The sequence below is a fragment of the Leptosomus discolor genome, chromosome 6 (assembly GCF_034619465.1).
Source record: "Leptosomus discolor isolate bLepDis1 chromosome 6, bLepDis1.hap2, whole genome shotgun sequence".
NCBI lineage: Eukaryota > Metazoa > Chordata > Aves > Leptosomiformes > Leptosomidae > Leptosomus > Leptosomus discolor.
Genome location: NC_141396.1, coordinates 47,209,910 through 47,230,327, shown reverse-complemented (window position 1 = coordinate 47,230,327; position 20,418 = coordinate 47,209,910). Strand labels below are relative to the sequence as shown.

General features: G+C 36.4%; 1 protein-coding gene across 1 annotated transcript in view; it reads left to right on the top strand.

Moving 5' to 3' along the window:
* Positions 1-20,418, top strand: part of DNAJC1 (DnaJ heat shock protein family (Hsp40) member C1) — a 114,700-nt gene that overhangs the window by 51,066 nt on the left and 43,216 nt on the right. Inside the window, exons 7-8 of the mRNA XM_086466712.1 lie at positions 7,306-7,396; positions 17,225-17,391. Coding sequence (XP_086322838.1) covers positions 7,306-7,396; positions 17,225-17,391 — 258 coding nt within the window. The remainder of the gene's footprint in view (positions 1-7,305; positions 7,397-17,224; positions 17,392-20,418) is intronic.

The following is a 20,418-nucleotide window of genomic DNA, read 5'->3' as shown; positions in this document are numbered from 1 at the left end:
AAACCCAACAACACAAAACCAACCCAACAAAAAAAAGAAACTCATCCCAACAAAACAAAACAAAACCCACAAGGAGAGATTGATTTAAACTTTTTGCTAGTTCTTGTATTGATTCCTTTTACATAGCATCTATCTTTCCCCCCATTAGTTAATGTGAGTATTCTACTTAAAACAGCTCTGAGGATTCAGGTTGCTGAGCTTCTGCTCATGCCTGGCTCTCATTTATCCAATTGAGTGTCTTTCTCTTACTTCCCCTCCTCCTTCAAAATGTCAGATTTCAGAAGGAGGCACTTAAAATAATTAAGGTGGGCCTTTACTGAAGAAAAATGCTTTGTTTGCATGCCCTTGTGATGGCCTATGCCATTTTATTGTAGTCTGCATTTTATGTCAAGAAACTGGAAGAAAAATGGGTGAGAGGAGGATGAGAGAAACTAAAAAATGATTGTTTTTTTTTAAACTGTTGACAATTGTATTTTGAGAGAGACTACATAGGTTTTTATATCCACACGTTTAATTTAGTTAAATTTGGGGCTGAAAACAGCATCTTTAAGCTTGTTTGAAGAAGCAAAGGGAAAAGAATATATAAAATGTATCATAAATCAAATATCTGTAGTGTGAAAGAAACATTAAGTGGAGTGTAAATTACAATGACTATTGCCAAGTTTAATTCTTATAATGCAGGCTCAAGAAAAAGATAGAAAAAGAATGCAAATTAATTATTTCTAAGGTCATTTATAGTTTATTCTTTCATGAGAATGACCTGGAAGAAGGCTATATATTTAAAAAAATAAATAAAAGAAGGAGGGAAAAAAACCAAACCACAACTCAAATAAAATGCTTATTGGAATTGAAAATTGTTCTTATAAAGAAGTAAATCAGCTAAATATAGCGCCCAAGAGTTTCGGCTCAAATGCTGAGTGTAATACAGAATACATCGTTGTGTTAAGTATACTTTTCTTTTGTGGGAGGACAGTCATATTGCAGTAAATTGTAGTTTATTCCCAAAACAGCTGATTAGACTTTTTCTTTGGATATGCAGACATACAACTTAAGAAAAGTGGTCTTTCTTAAAAATGTTGTAATTATTCTTCACAAAATATTTCCTTCAGAAAACTGAAGATGAATGTTTGTTAATGTTCCTGTCAGCTACTTTTCCTCTGCCTTGATGTGGTGAAGCTTAGCAATGAATGTCTATTTTTACACCAATTTCATTAATGCCAGTCGGCCCTAGGAAATCTTTTTTAGTAGTTAAATTATGAGCCTGCCGTTGTCCTGAATGTAATGAAGCAGAAAGCATTTTTGTTAGTTTCAGATGTAGATGGATTCTTGTTAAGAAAATAACATTTCCTGTTACCTTCCATCTGTAATAGTGTAAGTGTAGTGCATTACCCTAGCAGTGAACTGTTGGAAGAACTTCTGGTGGTTCACTAGTAATGAGAAGGCAGTTCAAGCTCAATACATAGTTGCACTGGGTATAACCTAGTGAGATTATCAACAAAGCTTTCAATTACAACTGAAACTTTTGTTTATAAAGACCTTTGTGTAGCATGCAGTGAATTAAAAAAGAAAGCCCAGTAATTTATTTTTATGTAGACTACCAGATGGTAATTACTGTTGCTGATTTAGTAGCCTGGAATAGATTCAAACTACTGACCCAGAGGTGTTTAATTTCTTGGCATTTTGTCCTCAAGTTTTCTTTAATCCATGATTACATTTCAACACCTGTTTAGAGATGGTTCAGCATTGGCATTAAATGGATTGGCGATGTGTCATTAAACTCAAGAGGCTTTGCCAGCAGGGCATCTCCTTTGGCAAAGTTAGATTTTAAGCAAGGTCTGAGATCAGCAAACATTTGTGTGGGTTGTTTTTGTCTTCACATATGACTGTATATAAGATAACTATGTGAGATTAAAATAAAATTTATTGCATTTAATAACATATGCCTTAAAAAAGAGATTTATTTGAAGGCATTTATTCAAGTCAGTACGGTTAAACATCTCCTTAATTCCCAGCTTTACAGGGTTTTGATGTGTTCCAACTTACTGTACAGCACCAATGTTGATGTAAGCTGTGGAGAGCCAGCAATTGCAGGATGTGTGGCATGAGTGATGGCCCATTTGCTCTGTTTCTTGCTATTTCACAGCTGTTGAGAGAACCAAAGTAGGGATGAAGCTCTTGACCCTGAGGTCAATTAGAAGCTTAGAAGCAGGTCAGAGGAGAGTCGATGGTAAAACAAGTATTCTGGGTGTATGCAAGTGAGCAAAAATAATTTATGTTTAACAGGGTACTGTCTGAGGCTCTGGAGCAAAATGTGCTTTGCTGCATAGTAAAAGTTTTAAGTAAATGTAAGACACTAAAGAAATTTGTCTTTAATTGCCTGCTGTTTTGTGGCAGCTAATTTTGTTCTGCTCCTTCAAATCCCTTACTGTATGTCTGCATATCCCAGCACAATCGTTAGAGTAGTGTAGCTCCAAGAGTAGCTCGTGTGTACAGGCGATACTGGCTCTCAGTTAGTGGTACTGCTCTGTTGTGGTATGAGGCTTCACAAGGCGTGAATGGGTTGCAGGGAGGCCTTGCGGCATTGGCCTCAGTTTCCCCTTCTGCCTGCCTTTGTTTTACCACTGTGGGTGTGGAGTCCCCAGCAGATACTGCAGATTCTGGTCACTGGCTCATGCGAGGCTTGGGAGCCAAGCTTCAACTGCCCACAGGCTGCACACAGCTGAAGTGCCTGGCCACATCTGGTATTATTCCAAGGTCAAAGCATGATTTGCTGATTGTGAGGGAGAAAGTAACGCAATTCCTATTTATTTACTAGTTTGCCTTTGAGTAAATGTGTAAAAATGCCAAAGAGAAATATAAGTCATAATGTTTAACTTTTTTTTAATATTATTTCTTACCATAACATATTGACATTAATAGTTTATAAACACATCAAAAAGAGTGATTTTGCTGTGGTATAATTGCTGGCATTTTTATTGCGTAGAAATAGCAAATTGAAGGTTGGATGTTGCAGTAATTTTAATTTTACTCCTTTCTTTTTTTGTACAAATTGTACAAGTACACTGTACTCAAAAAGACAGTATCTAAGTTCAGGAACTTCATACAAATACTCCTCTTTAAGTCTATAGATTAATGTAATAAGAACTAATGCAAAGAAAATGATATAATTTCAAAATATACAGATTTTAAGTATTCTTGTGAATTCTGAGGGGATGCATATTGTTTGTATCGATCCCTCACCCAGAGAACTAAAAGTGAAGCTGATTCTATCAGAAAGTTTGTAATGAAGATTCACATATGGCCAATACAGCAAGTTGTTTCCAATGTTTGCCTTTTCTCCTAATCTCTAGTCTTTCTGAGGCAGACCAGAAAGCCAGGAAGATTAACTGGAGGGAGAAAAAAACCCACAAAGCAAACAAACCAACAAAGCCTCGTCACCCTCCCCAAAAGTCAAGGAGAGGCCGGAGTGACTGAATCTTACTCAGAACTGAAGTTTTTAGTTCCAGAATCAGTACAGTTTGTATAAATACCTTATCTGTTGACTTAAAACCAACCAAACCAACCAAAAGAAAAAATCAAAGCCAAAACCACAAACCAAAAAACCACCAAAACCAAAAACCCCACCAAAAAACCCAACTAAAACCTCAAACCCCAAGCCACCAAACAAAGAAAAAAACCCCTTAAAAGTCCAGTATTGAAGAATTTCTGTATTTCTGCATACCTGAAGTGCAGCTTTGTCTTGGCAATCTCAAATTTATTGACACGAGACGATACTAATATGAAGAGGAGCTGAAATATAAGAATTTTTCAGTATTCTTGGTTCTTATTTGTGATTAAAATATGTTAAATATGTTAATTAAGTGTTTGCCTGTCACTTTTTATTTTTCTTCCTTGACACTTTTTGAAATTTTTGGTTAACTGTGAGGGTAATTTCAGGAATTTCCTGTACGTGACAGTTGAAGTATAATTTGGAAATACTAATAGCTGAATTTTGAGTTTCGAATGAGCTCTCTCTTCATTCTCTTCCTTTTTGGAAAGTGTGTATTTGAAATCACAGTGTAATAAAGCAACATATATTAGCCCTCTTCATTTATTCTTTTTGCTTAACTACATGCCTGTTATTGCTTTGGTGAAGAAAAGTACTATATATGTGTGATGTTCTTTTTTGAAAAGTTCTCAAACTCCTGTAAATAAGAACAAAATATTTCTGATTAGGTAAGCTGGAGCTTTTAGTTAGAACAGTTCCAAGCTTTGTATTTGTGTGTCTCTTTCCTCTGTCCCTTTCCAACTCCAGAAAGACAAAAATGTTACATTTCTTATGCTTATTACCTATTGAAGGTGAAGTATGGATCAGGTCTAAAATTTTGATGTTGTGTATATTTTGAGCTGTTTGTGGAAAGATCCTCTAGAAGAAAAATCATTACTGGATCTTGGAGGAGACAGCATTAGATTGGAAGAGGCTGTATCTGTATTGCTTATGTTTTAGGGCCCTAAAATGTTTGTACTGAGGCAAAATGACTGCTTAAATCTATCACTTTGGAAAAGTAAAAAATCTGAATGTAAATTTATTTTGAAATACTCTTACTACCAAAACTGAATATGCTTGAAAACTTGAAAACTAATATTCATGTTTAGACTGATAATGTTGAAAACTAATGAGTAAATTGAAATACGCTTATTTATGTTAAGGCAGAAGCTTTCTTCAAAGAACTTCCTACTTTAAACTTTTTCCAGTGCTTTTCTATTTTGACTTATAAGGTCTAATACCCATATAGTTTGTGTCTGTGGCTGAAATCTTTACTCAAGTATGTCTTTTAATTTCTCTTTACAACCTGTAGAGTTATACTTTTGTGGGAAGGATTTGATTTTCAAATCTTCAAAATCCATTTTGATTAATTTTTTTCATTGTTTTTTCCTTTGCTTTACTTTATATGTATACATTTTTATATGCACTTCAAAACGTGCAGTCTCCCTTTTTTTTGTGATTATGGTATCAGCCATAATAAACTGTGATTCATAAGATAGAAGACTAACGTTGCCTTTGTTACCTGCATATTATTCCATTTGCAGTGATAATCCATTTTATAACTGTAAAGCAACAATACTAGTAAATTTCATTTATGTGCTTCTGACTAGTTTTCTTTGTTGTTCAGCTATTGTGTCTCATTTTCATCTGAGCCACATTTCCAATTGTTCTGTGATTGACATGCTGGAGAGATTGACAGTTACCCCCTAGTGCCTGCTGTCTGGAGATCCCACAAGCAATAATGGATTTTACACCAGAATTTAGCATCAAATATTGGCTTTCAGTGTCAAATGGGTTAAATTTAAATGCCAGTTAATTGTAGCCATTTTGAAATCATAGCCTTAAACAAAGAATTTTTTGGATATCAGTATGTCTGAGTCCGGTGTATGACATGCAACCCAAATGTCTCAAACTTATAGCAGAAGTTAACCATTACATTTATGGCTATTTCTGTTTCTTAATGATTCAAATAGCCCAAATCTGAAGAGTACAATGAAAGCTTCCCTATGTGATGGGAAATTCATACTTCAGGTAAACTGAAAAGAGAACCAATGATGATCCTAATTTTGTAGTTCAATATTCTAATATAGAAACGATATGTGTTTCCTCAGAGCCTTCATATCTGCTGTTAATGGTAGTCCTCCTGTACCTATGCATGTTTGGGGTTTTTTTAGCCCCAATTCTACTAAAACCACCAAAACCCCCTTTCTTCCCCATGCCCAAAACCAAAACTAAGCATGCAAGATGCTCTCATCTGTTATGTTCCAGCAGCAAAAAGTTATGTAAACGCTATAAAATGTCTTCTGTGCGCACTGATCTCCTACATAAACCTGGCAGAGAAGTGTAACTTCCATTTCCTGTACCCCAGTGTAAGGATAAATAGAGAGTAAGAAGAGGTAGTTTGGAAGGAGATGAAAACTTACTGATCTTTTGTGGGAATTTGTCAGAGTTCTTCAGGTACGCTGGCTTGTATTGTCCAGATGTCTCCAAAATATGATGAAGTTCTGCTCAGAGCTGGATCATGATTCTGTCCTGTGTTTTCCCACCTTGCTCAAGTATCTCTGAAGGGGTAGATGCCAGCATAACACAAAGAACAACTGTTGTGTTGTAGTGTCTTTGCAGGAACCAATGCTTTTGGATGACTTCTGCCATTAGAGGCAGCAATAATGACTGCTGAACTCAGTTTTTATTTTCAAAATTTATTAAGATGTCTTATTTCATTATTAATGAGACCAGGTTTTGTTCAAATTTATGAGATTATGAAATTATAAAAATATTTACTGATGTTTTACGATACATCCTATATTAAACTTTAAATCACCATTTATATGGAAAAAGCAGGACTGTTAATGTAATAAAAATAATAAAATTATTTTGGGCTATAAAGAACTAAAAAATTAATTATAGTATTAGCTAAACCTAATTTATTTAATACAATAGATATTCTGCATGCTTGGAAATTATAAATAATAATTCATCTATTTCAGCATTTCTATTATAGATTCATTGTTTTTGAGCGAGTGTATAAATCTTTTAAACTGCTAAGTGAGAGTAATAAAACTCTTCTTACCTCTTACTTCAGCAATCTGTTTGTTCATATTGGAAAGCTTTCAATGCAAATGTATAATTAGTAAGTTATCAGGTTTTGGAAATGTGTACCTTATTGTGAGATTTGTGACAGGACTTCTAGTTTTATGTGTAAATTTGCCAAATAGATTTCAGACTAGAATCTAATCTAATCCTTGGAGAAACTGAATATATATTTCCAACACTTTAACAGCAATGTAGAAGTTGGGTTAAAAAAAAAAAGGGGGGGGGGGGGGTCGGGAGAGAACAAGTGGATTTTGGAACATGGCGTTAGTGTTACCGTAATGAGTTCACACCAAGACTGCTGTCTAGCAATTGCCTGTGTCCCTGCATACACTAATTAAAAACTTTTCTTTCTTCCTTGAACTTTCAGGTTGCTGATGTGAGCAAAGTGGGTACATGGCCTCTTACAAAGCTGTAGGTAGTGATCAGAAATGTTTTCCTAACCACGTTGCTTTTCAGGTTGTCAATGAGCATCATAGTCTATAATATCAACACTATTACATTTGAACCTTTATTGCACAAAAATTCTACATTCTAAACAAATACTTTCTATGCTGGAAATTGCTGTAACTCAAGGAAATGAATATATCTTAAATTTTTTTGCGAGGTTAATTGAGAACTTGAAACAGAGCCATTGCAATAACTTGTTTGTATAAGGATGCTAATGCCATTGCAACATTTTCTTAAAGGATGCCAGACAATTATATGTAGAATATAAAGAAACAAAAATGAAGGCGAAAGAAGATGCCCTGGCTAAGGCTGAACTTGAAACACTTCAGAGTGAGTTTTTACCACTGTCTTAATAAAAAAAGATGTAATATGATATACCTACTACACAAACTGTATACGAGCAAACATTTTTATCGTCCTCTAAAATACGTGCTTTATATATTTCTGTACTGCTGTTAAATTTAAATAAGCTTTTAATTTTGTGCCTAACTTTGCAGTATGTCGCTGGTTTGTTCCTACAGAAGCGTAAAACTCAGGTGATAGTTATATCGTAGCGGCAAAAGCATACTTTGCTAGAAATGCTGCTTTACAGGAGGGGGAAATTGCAAATGTATAGATCTCAAAGTATACATTTTCAGAAGTGACCTCTTGTGTTTTGAGCATTCTTGTATTCTCTGTCTGTCAATATTTTTTAAAAATTTAATATGTTTAATAATTCTTTTGTGCAGATTGAGTTGATTTTTGTGATAGATTTGGATTTCCAAAAGCATGGATGCAGACTTTGGAGATGGATTCATACTGTTGTCAAAATAAATGCCTTAAAGTCTTCATACTCTTATAAAAGACCAGAGAAGGCAATTAGCATTTCCTTTAATAAAGTATTCAGAATAATTATAGGTGACTTTTTCTTCTTTCAGTTACTTACTTTTGACAATGATTAAACCTGCCCTCTTCTGAAGGCAATTTTAGAAGTTTTTTTGTCTGTGTTTGTATGTGCGTACTTGCTTGCTTTATTTACTGTACTTAAGTGCATGCTTTTAAGTTCCTTTATTCTGACAAGTGCATTGAGTGCCCTATGATAATTTACTAGCTTTGAGTATGCATAAGCCTTTAGGCACTTAAAATACAGCTGCATTATTTATATTTACAGAATAGCTTAATTTTGTAAAATCAGCAAAGAGATCAGTTTCAGCAATAATTCTCAATTTATCTGTAGCTAAATCTATTTTGAGAAAATGGATAACATTCAGCACCTCAGTGAACATCGTGGACCCAAGCCAAATCTTGCAAAATAGTGCATTTAATGCTTGTTAGGGAGGCCTGCCATTATGTTTGAGATACCTACCACAAAATGGGCCCTTGAAAAGTGTCCTGACTCGGGTTATTAAAAACTTGTTAAATTGTCAGATAGTAACGTATTGCCATTGTTCAAAATAGCTAGCATACATTCTTAATTGAAATCTGTGAACTATAGCTTTAAAAGGACCAGTTATTGGAAACAGAAGTGCGAGTGAAAGTATAAAGTCATTAAAATTGTAGTGTGCATGTTCCTATGCTTCACTGAAAGACCACATGTGAAATTTTCTGTATTTCACCTCTGCCAGGTGTCACAGGAGAGTTACTGGATTTTGTTGCCTCCAGTAGCACTGCTCACACATGAGAGGTGTGGGTTTGGCACACTCCCCCTCCACACCACCCTTAACCTCTCACAGAAGCACCACCCTGTACCCTGTCATGCTGCTGGGTGTGACATAGCGTGTGACCCTCATGTCTACCAGGTGACCCAATGTCACTTGCATGAGCCAGAGCCAACTCTCACCAGTCTCACTGGTTGGCATCCTGACCTCCCTTGGTAGACTGGCTGGCAGGAAGCAAGAGGAAGGGTTGAGAGTCACCACTTGCACTTAGCAGAGTTTGAGATTTGACGTGGAATTAATTTGGTCAGCCATAGCACTGCTATCACTGGGCAGCAGAATGAGCTGTCAGTTACCTTTTTCAAAAGAAATAAGACTCCCAAGAGAAGAACAAGAGGTGCATCTGTGTTACTGTAGGCAAAAAAAAAAAAATACAGCATTTTCCTGAAGCTTGCATGCAAAGCATCTGTTAAATTTGCTTATTTCATTATATTGTTCTGCATTATCACTTCACAGTTAGCATAGCAAGTTTGTAAATCACCAAATGTGCATTTTGTTTGTCCCCATTCCTCTTCATTTTGGAGACCATCTATGGAGTACGAGTTCATAATAACAGTTCCATCTATCTAATTGAGTAAACGTATCTCATGTAGATTAGCAATAGCTGTTTGACAGTGCTTGTTTTTTCATGACCTAATTGCTAGTTTACCCCTGTGTCTCTCTGGTTTCGTGCTGAAATTGTGCAGTATTCTGTAGGCAGCTTGAACTAAAACCAGAGAATGGTACTGGGGGAGGAAAATACAATTTGCAATGTAGGAAAGAGAGGACAGTATTGAGATGTCATTAGAGTGCTATATTTGGTAAGGAGTGCGAAAAAATAGTGTCTTGGTAAGACAATATTATGTGCAATTTTGATTTCTTTTTCTGGCACTTTTGCAGTGTTTCTTATCACTTCTCAGTCCACTCAAAACTGTCATTACTACCTTTGTAAAATATATCAACTTTACAAAAATACAGACCTTAGGTTTCTAGGAAATGTGGTTTTGTATGGAATTACAGATAACGGCGTGTTTTATGTAGAAAAATAGAAATTATTTGCTTTATATTTTCTGATGCCCTATTCGCATTTAGATACTAGAACACAGAATTTATTTTAAAATGAAAGTGCTTTAGTTAAAAAAATTTCTTTTAATTTGTCCCTCTCATGTAGCGTCACAGATGCTACAATCCCTGCATCAGGGAATGATTCTGTAACAATAGATAGCCCTGTTCTTCATAGTCATGGGGTGTAAAATAGAGTATGAATTAACTGAACTAAGTAGTCATTAAACTGAGGAGACTTGGGCATCCATTGTCAGGACAGAAGACTGCCAGTTTTTAAACTTAAATTGCAAGGTTCGAGTAGTTATCAAGACAAATCCTAGCAGCTCTGCTGGTCCTCTTCTTGCTTGGAGTACTTTCAACAACGCATATTTTCAGGGAAAATGCATCTAGTTTTCTTTATACTTAGCCTTGGTAGTTCTCTTACTTTCTGTTCTTATGTTTGTTTTCCCTAACCTTCAATATGAAGGCTTAAATTTATTTTTAAAATATGCCTTTTTAAAGAAATAGCACCTGCTAGATATTGCGGGTGAATTCTTCACTGGCATCCCAGTTACCAATCATATTTGCAATGTAAATCCAGAATTCTTGACCTCATGTACAAGGCATCTAGAAAAATCCATGGCAAGGAACTGTTTTGTTTCTAGTTCTAAACCATGTTGAGTAGTACTTATTTTTTTGGGGCTTTTTCCTCACCCCCCCATCATTCCAGCTTTAACTGAAATCCAAAATTACTAGCCCTAGGGCTGCATGACCAGCCTTCTTTTTGTATTAGGGCTTTATGATGGTACATATAGTGGTGGTATTTATGTCTCTGTATAGGGCTTTATAGTCAGACGTGTCATACCTGAGTGCATGCCATGAAAAATCCAGAGTGGGAGTGAAACCTTTAATAGTTTGATTAAATTTGGTTAGGCTTGGTGGTTCTCCCTTTCCAGACAGCTTGGAATATAGTGTGTTGCTTGGGTAGCTTTTTATATCATTTAATGAAACTTAGGAATAGAAGACATTACTAGGTCGTGTAGTATAATGTGTTTATTTCAGACTCTTACAGGCAAAAATCAGTGAAAAATACTGATTCTCGTGACTTGTCTTGTTTGACTTGTACCGGTGATGCACTTTAGCTTTTAGCATCTTTTTATGCAGGTTACAATATTGATCAGAAAACCTTGAGATGCCTTCCATTCTTCATGGTTTGTTCTGACAATTAACTTTACTGTTATATAGTTATATCTTAATTTCAGTATGGATTTCTCTAGCTTAAGCTTTCGGTTCTTCTTATTAGCATTTCTCTGTGCTTAAAAAAAGAAATATCAGTAGGTTTTGTATGAAGCATTTCTTTAGCCTTAAATCTCTGTGGATTTGCTGTACTCTATTCAGTTTTCCAATGTAGCTGTCAGTATTGGACTCTGGGTTTGTATATAGTGTTCTAACATTTGTCATCTTCTGCTTATAAAATTACGTTTCTTCTATTACTGTTCTGTTTACAGAATCACAGATCACCTTTGTTCTCATTGCTCTGATAGCTCATTTCAGATCACTTGTCCACCATAACTGCAAGCTTTTACATCAAAGGTTCCTTGCAGAGTCCCCCATAAGTGCAAATACAGCATAAAGTCCTCAGCTGTGCAATTTTCAAAACTACTTTTGATTTAGTTGGTTCAGGACTACCAGCCAGTACATATTCCTACTTCTTCCTGTACTTCCCTGTTCACTGTAAACCTTTTTGACAAAATTTATGTAATCTAGCAATATACTGAAGGTGACTTTACGTTTACTTCCAAATAATTGACAAATACCTTGGATAATCATGTTTAGTATTAATCCCTGCCAAAATGCAGTGTTCGTATGCCTGCTCAGTAGTGATTTGCTGACAGGCAGGTTCGGAGAAAATTAGTTCATATAATGCATGCTTTTTTGGTTGGCGTGGGTGTGAATGTTCTGATCACTTAATTGTTACCTCTGAAGCCTAATTATGGCAAACTAAGTATCATCCGTTCCACTGATTGTTTTGGCAGGCTGAAAGGATTTTGAACTTGCAAGTTTGTGTGCTTTTTCCCGTTGTTTCGACTAGGCTATATGATGCCTCTCCCTACAAAACTTGCAGATTTTATGGAAAATATTCCACTAACTTACAGTATTATGTATGGAAAAATACAGTGTTATTTATGGAAAATACTCCACATACAGTGTTATGCCTCATCTGAGAGAGGCATGTGTGTCTCATTTTGTGTTTGTTGGAAGGCAAATTAGCTCTCAAATATTGGAGGTTTATTTCTAACCCTTTCATACTATGAGGATGAGGTATTTGGGGGAATAGGAAGTTTTGGGAAGGGTAGATACTCAGAGAAAAAGATGAAAGACATCGAACTTTGCAGCTTTTGAGAAGTTTATTGTAGCTGAGAACATATTAATCACTGAGCATGTTTTTAGTCAGTTTGCTCAAAGTAAACCAGCCTCTAGGTCTCAGTACAGCAGATCTGTGTATCTGTCTCTAACTCATGATGCATTCATATAATCCCATTGACTTTATTATGAGTACAGAATGTGTATTTTTTTTTTAAACAAATGAGTGTTTGCCCCATATTTACATTAATACTGAATATAGTTTTCCCCATTTTTTCAAGAGACTGTCAAAACCTTACTACAATTTTTTCCTTTTGGGTCTATTGTATTCTGTCTGGCTGTGTTGCTGTAGATGCAAGTGAATTATTCTGTCGTGTTTTAAACAAAATTTAATGCTGTAAATGCTTTGTATGTGTTCCATAGTTACGTAGGTAAGTGAACAATGTTGAAAGAAAAGGAGATCTCAGTGCAATATCTTACTGACTTGCCAAACAGGTGTTGCTGTCGACCTCAGTGTGTGGTCATATTTCTTGCTTATCAACATAGGAGACACCAGTCAGTCTGTCCCTTTTTCTTTCTGTGATTTTTCAAGACATCACTGTCTTTTTTGACCATATTTTCTGTGAATTCTTGTTCATGCTTAAAGTTAGAGCTCAGAAGCATTGCAGAGAGAGGGAGCTCCAGCTTGATGTGTCATGTTTTCTTTGCAGAAGTTCAGCACTTGTTTTTCTTTGTTTCTATATGAAGCGGTAATTTTTTATGTGAAAAATTCTCTGAATTCTTTACATTTATATCAACTGGCAGGTAAAATCACTATATACTTTTCTGAAAACTTTAAAATGTGGACCTCTGATATTTGTTGTGGAAAAAGCACCACTGTTTTATTGCATGGCACTTGGTCTGAAATGCTAGCTGATTCCTTATAGATTGACAGCTGATACATCTTAAACCATTAGCCAGATACTATTAATTGTGCCACTGATAAAATTAATGTTGTAACAAGGTGGAAGGACTTAACGAGGAAGGTCAAAGTATCTGATTATGTGCAAGTAATTCATCAAACTTCGAAACATGGGTCATGGCACTGTAAACTAATGAAATGTATAGCCAGTACCGGAGAATAGTATTGGAGGCCTTAGGAACATGAAATACTGTACTTTAAGAGAGTTAGCTAATTGTTATCTGTTAAAATCTAGGGATCCCAGTGATGGGTATGTTTATATGCTGTTCAAATACAGGGGACAAATTGTATATAAATTGTTTTAACTCCTAAGTTGTTAAATACGCAGTCAAATTTGTCTTCTGGTGAAGAACTTGATAATTCTAAAGGTAAAAAATACTCATAGAAAATTAGTATCCTTGCAGTATGAATTCAGCAAATGATAAAACAAAATTTCTTCTGCTACTAGAACTTCATAAAAGTCAAATCTTGTGAAATACTGATCATTTTACATTGGAGTGGTAGATATCAAACAATTTCTGTAGTGCTTACTATCCGTATACTTTATGCTGTTTTTTCTATTTAATAAACTAGAAAAGTTACTACACTGTAAATTTGGCAATTAAAATACATAATGGTCTCAGAAATTAGTAGTGACAGTAAGCTATTCATTTACCCTGTTGAGCTGGAAGACAGGCTCTGGTTTCACCAAGACTGTTTCTTTCCACTGTTTCCGTTTAGTGGTATGAGCACCAGTAACTGGTCATAGTTTAGGTCTGCTAGATATTGGTGCCCGCATAGGGCACAGTGGTCTGATTGGGTGTGCGGTGGACAGTGAGTAGGCTGTCACAAAACTGGGAGAAACCTCTGAAGTCTTTTTTCTGTATGTTTTTCCTGCATTTCGGTTAGGTTTATGTGCAACAATATTTGAGACTGGAGGAGAAAAGTGCGTTTTAAAAGCCTATTCTGTTATAGTGGATGGCCACATAGTCTAAACCCAGCACCACTAGTAGATGACACTAAGTACTAAGGGAATGCTTGTGTTTCAATACTCTGAATCACAGCTGCAGTTGTCGCTACTGTCAGCAACATCAAACACATCTTTGCTTCAGGTTGTGGTGGTGGCGGCTGCAACATCAGCTTCCTGGCTGTTTGTCAAGCCCTAGTAGATGTAGGATTCAGCTGTCTAAGCATCATCTACTATTTGGAAAACCTGATCCTTATTCTCTCCAGGGGAAAGCACCAGGTCAGATCAGAAGTGTCTTTTGAGCTGCCAGTTGAAATGCTGAGAATGAAAAGATACCTAGAAAGAAAACCTCTCTCTCATGTTATCTGCTGTGGACTTCTGTTGTTTGAATGAAATAATTTCAGTGGTCTGCTTTGCTTTTCTCCATCTTCATCTGAAAGAACAACAGTGCTTGGCTGCCTTGAGGCTTCGTGGTGTACATCGTTACCTCTGAGCATAATTTCCATACTTCCTCTGTCTAAATGCAGGCAGGTTTTTGATGTTACTGTTAAACCACTTTTATGGGCTTTCCTGTCCTAAAAAGTGGCTTTTGAAAATTCTGAGGTGAAACTGTTCTCAATAGGTTATTGCGAGCCCTATGTCAAAGGTGCTGTGACTTTAATTCTATTTATTTTTTTAATTCAATATGACAGCCATAAGGGTATGTAAGGTATATGCTGAATCTGTCTTTTTGTATATGCATGTGAGACAGTAGAGACAAGGGTTTTTTTGAGTTCTGGCTGAGCGCTTGTTGGAGGTTGTACAGCCATCTTCTCTAGGTGGGATTTCTCGTTCCTTTCATAGTCAGTGAACAGCAGGCTGTCTTATCTATGTTAGGTCTTCCTCTTACTTCACTGCCTGAAGAAAGCCTAGATACCATCTTTGATATCTGATTTTAATGTGGGGTGCAGTGTCTGCTGGAATTGCTGTTACAGAATTACTTCTAAAACCACAGAAAGAGCCTAGATGACCTATTTGCAGGGTAGGCTTTTCATTTTTAAATGTTAGATGCATTCAGGCTTTGACTATGTGAGTATTTTGAGAGGGAAAATTAGTAAACAGTAACTGATGGGGTGCAAGATACAGGAAAATCCAACTGTCTCTGTATGTCTCCACTGTTAAGTAATTCCAAGTGAACACAAGCAGTGTCTTGATTATTTTGCAGGATTGAAATACAGTAGTGGAAATTGTCATTTAAGGTAACTTCCTAGAATATTTTTGACAGTATATGTGTCTGCAGTAAATAGCTGGTGAAGCCATTGTTACTTACCCTTGCAAATGTTAACTCTGACTTCAGAGTTAACTGCAGAGACTGCAGAAGCTGTTACATACGGCAACTTCGTAAAAGAATGATATAATGGTTAGTATATGTGATTTGTTTATAAAAATTGCCTTTTGAAATAGACAAAAAGAATTTTGCACCAGTATTGTCTTTAATAATGTCTGAACAATGGCAGAAATGCTGGTTTATGCTTTTGGGCTTTATTTTCGTTTTGGCTTTGGGGGAGTATATTTATAGAGGGGTGTTTAAAAAATTCCAAATACAAATTTTTACTTAATATTTCATTTATTGAGACTAATTTGACAATTACGAGCAAAGTTAGAGATTTTTTCACAAAACACGTTTCTGAACAACATACATTTAAAAGATTGTTAGTCATTCTGTTAACTTTCAAGATCTGTATGAATTTTCTGATCTTTTTGGACTTCTGAAAAGTGCCATGAAAACAGTTCTCTCTCCATTTATTGTCATCTTAAATATTCAGTTCATGGGAGTTTGTCAAGTTTGAGGAGTCTTTTCACTATGCTGTTCCTGCATATATACTGTTAGGAAGAGGAATCCTGCATCAGAGTCTGTAGGGAACAGTCCTTCTGTTCTCTTAAGGAATTTTTTTAAAGAAGGTTTTAATGAAAAACAGACATTTTTTCCTGTGCTGCTCAGAAAAGTATTCTGCCATGGTTGCAAAGGCAGATAAGCTGATCTAATGGCCCACTGCTGCTGAGAAGTGTGGTTCTCCTTTTCTGTGTCCACTGCCTTTAAATGACTTGTTTTTTTTCTTTTCTTTTGAGTGTAAAGGAGTAATTTTCTACTAGTTTAGTGACTGGAATTAGTTTGCTGAGTGCCTGGATGACTGTTGAAGCGCGAATAGAAGAGAGATGAGCACATAAGCACACAGTGGAAAGTGCAGAGCAGAAGTTTCCTCCTTTGGCTGCAGCCAGCTGTTAGATCAGCTCTTTGGGTTTAGTAGCATCGTTAGGAGGATCCAGTTACTGTGAATACAGCATATTGTTAAAACAACGAGGAAAAACCAGGAGAGTCCCACTTGGCATACCTGATGTTCCTGGATGCTTTCTGAGTGTTCAGGCCTCTTTTCTGATCCTCATCCTCTTGTCTTTCCTAAAGTTCTGGCAGTTTTCAATCAATCTTAAATCTTTCTTTTGAGATCATCTTATATAACTGATACGTTTTCAGATGCTGAGGTTTAGGTGGTGGTGGTTGTTGTCCCTCCTTCCTGTCCCCTAAGTTTGCTGCTCCCATTTAATTCTACTTAAAGGACAAAGAGAGCAGAAAACAGTGATCAGTTTGAGAAATGAGGTCCAACATTTAAATCTTCATAAATGTGTAAGTGCTAGAACAGAGCTATTTAGTTACAGAAATCTGACAACAGAGAAGCTATCTATTGGCTGAGAAGCTTTTACTCGGCATGGTTGACCATGAAGTAGTACAAAATTGTCTAAACCTCACCTTTCTGCCTTTGCCAGTTTCTTTGAAGCCAGATGGACTTTTGAAATCTTCTAACAGCTCCCTATGCTTTTGCCCGTACTAATCTTAATTGCCTGGTGGTGTAGCAGTGACAAGAGCTAACGATTCTGAGGGGCTCCTCATTTGGGCCTTCAAGGCATAGTTCAGATAGAAGAGGCATTAAGTGAGTGAATTGCTATTTACTTTTAATAAAAATAAAATTATTATGCAAAACTCTGAATTCTCTTTTTAGCAAAGAAATTGAAGCTCCTTCCTCAGTGGAAATTTTAGCATAGCATTAAGAGTTGAGGAGCTAAGCTTGCTTTTGAATTATAGTCCTCTGCAGTATCAGTAGCATTACTTTTTCTTCTTTTTTACTTTTGTATAGAGGAGAAGAAGCCTAAAGTCAAGAAACCAAAATCAGAATTCCCTGTATACTCAGTTCTGGAGTTAAGTGCATATATACCATCATATGATCATGGAGCTTCAATTGAAGAGATCGAGGAACAGATGGATGATTGGTTGGGAGGCAGGAACAGAACACAAAAAAAGAAGGTAAGTTCAAAACCTTTTGTGTTGTTATGTCTTTTAAATGTTGATTCCTTTGCTTGCATCTTAAATTGGAATATTGTATGTATACCACCACCATACTCATTCACTGTTGAAGTCTAGAGAAGTATTAATTGTCAGGGAGAGACATAATGGAAAAGATTATATTGACGTTCGATGTAATTTGTGTAATGATACTGGAAATGTTGTTACAATAGGATATTGTTGATTAACATAGGTGAAAGTTCTCTATGGTTTCTAATATAAATACTATTCTTGTTCACTAGAAATTAGTAAAACATAATGTTGTCAAGTTTTATGAGGCTTGGTTATTTCTCTTAATTGCAGTTAATAACATTTTGCCTGCAAGAATAGTTTCTTCTCTATTAAAAGAAAAAAAAAAAGCTAAGGAAAAAGAAGAGACCTAGAAACCTTTCCTTCTTAATATCTAGCTGTAGTATCTTTTGATTATGGAACTGCTTATGTACTTTGTGCATTTCATCTGACCTAAGGAAAAGTCCTAACAATTCGCCTTTTCTAGTTAAAGATAAGGATTCTTAGTGGCAGTTAGTGTAATTATGGTAAATTTTATTCAAACATACTAGCTTGAAAATATATAGTTTTCATCTTAGAACTGATACACACCGGTGACAGAAGAAATGTTACGATTGGTCTCGTGACTTGAAAATCTTCCTTGTTTGGAAGACTGAGATGAGAAGAACGCTGTGTTTGGAGTGGAGTCAGGGCAACACATTTATTTCAGCATCAAAATAGTGAAAGAAGTTCCTGTTGTTACTTGATCCCTCTGTGCTGCAGATTTGCTTGCTCCTTAGTTGTTTTCAAGCCATGAGAAATATTCCCTCCCGTTTTTAGCCAGACCTAAAATTTTTACTGAAATAATTTGAATTTTGCGTAATCTGTTTAGTCATCTAACACTCTTAGATTCCTAAGCTTCAGGGCTTCCCATTTGTCAATTTTTCACTTGCTGCTACTTTTATATTTCTGTATTATTTAGCACATCTGCATTATGTTTACTTTTATATTTCTGTAACAAATAGGTTCTGCAAATGTGTTTAGTTTTTGATTTCTGTGTAAGGGATTGACACTCTGAATCCTTAACACTGGAGCGTGTTTTCATGCATTTAGAGAAAGTAAGAACTCTGGTCCTTAATTCTATAGATGACTTGCTTGGGAGTTAAGAGCATATGTACAGTCATTGGTTTGTTTACCTTAACTCAAGAAGCACCCATGGATTTTGTTCCTGTTAGTTGCATCTCTGTGAACCAGCTTTCTTATCAGGCTGCGTGGGCAAATGATTAAAGGAGAAAAGATGTATGTTTGTTTACAGTAGCTTGGGTTGGTTGCATGCTTGTCTATCTGGATCCCCAAATTCACCTTCCCTCTGATGGAAATTAAGTCTTTCTTTGGATTTCCAAGGCTGGGCCTATTCCAGCTATAATTTTGCACCTCCTATGAAGAGTATATAGCAGTTGTATCTTCAGAGACACTGCTAAGAGAACAAGTTGTAGGTACATCCTTTCAGAAACAGGAGTCATGGAAATTAAAATGGATCAAAGAACTATTATTAAAAGGTAAGTAACTTGTTGTTCTACGCCTACATCTGGAGGTTGCATCTCATCACTTGTATTCATGAGTTTATTTTTTGAGTTATATTCTGTTACAAATGAGGTTAACCTTTTAGGGACAAGTAGGCAATTTGCAGTTATACTTTCTGGGTAAAGTGTTTGACCTGGATGAACTGTGAGATGTGCATCCTTTCCTTGACAGCTAATACATTACCACAATGCAACGTTGACATTTAATATAGTAGTGGAGAGAAACGGATTCATAAACTGTACAAAGAAATGGAGAATATATGTTACTGGCTCTAGCAGCTTCTGGGAGCCATTTGTATGTCAATATGAGGATGTCTGTGTCATATGATTTGTAATAAGGTTGCACCACAAATGAATTGTTCCTAACTGTCATTTGACACACTTTCCATTTTAGGAAGATGTATCTTCCTCCACTACATGTCATAGATGTGAATTGGGACAGCATCCTTCTTCTCCCTCCTTCTTGCATGGATGTGCGATGAAGTGGTGTGTCACATTCACCTCTCAGTTCTACTTGTCTTAGGGAAAAGTTATTCTTTTATGAATCACTTTGCCATCAGACTTTTTCTTGGGATTACCATGCTTCACTCATGAGAAGGCTTGTTAGCTTTTTTTTTATTTCTTTTCTTTCATGATAGCACAAGGATGTGGACTATGTACAGCCAACCAGGCTTGGGAGCAGTTATCCATGTGGAAAGATCAAAGTAGCCTGATAAAATAGCATATTACTATGTCATCCATCCAGAAATAAGGAAGTGGCGTTGCTGTCCCTCATGTTGGTATCCCGACTGTAGATTATTACAATTTGTTTCATATTGTTCATGAACTGTTGTTGTTCTGTTGTACTGTTGATATTTGTATTTTCAGAGGTGCCTGTAACCCATGGACTAGTGTTTTGGAAGTGCTGTACCATGCAGAGTGGCCAGTTTGATAAAAGATTAGATTATGTTCAGTTGTTAGATTATGTTCAGTTTGATCATGTTGTTTATGACAACAGGATGTTCTTTGATGACTGTAACCTCCTAGGAAGGGATGGAATCCACCTGGCTAGAAGAAGCAAGGGAACCTTTGGCAGCAGGCTGGCCAACTTGGTGAGGCAGGCTTTAACCTGAAGGACTCAGGGGGTGGGGTCCAGAATGTCACTGCTCATGCCATCGCATCTGACTGGGGAGTAAGCCAGGCCAACCAGAGTAGCGACGAATGTTCCTTAGCTATCTCCCAAGATGAGAACCAGAAGGCAAACCACCTCAACGGTATGTATGGCTATGCACTCTTCCAGGGAAGCCTGCATGCTCAGTTACCTCTGAAATGCCTGTACACCAATGCATGCAGCATGGGAAACTAGAGATCTGTGCATGGTTGTAGGGCCACGGTCTCGTTGCAATCACAGAGACATGGTGGGACAACTCTCATGACT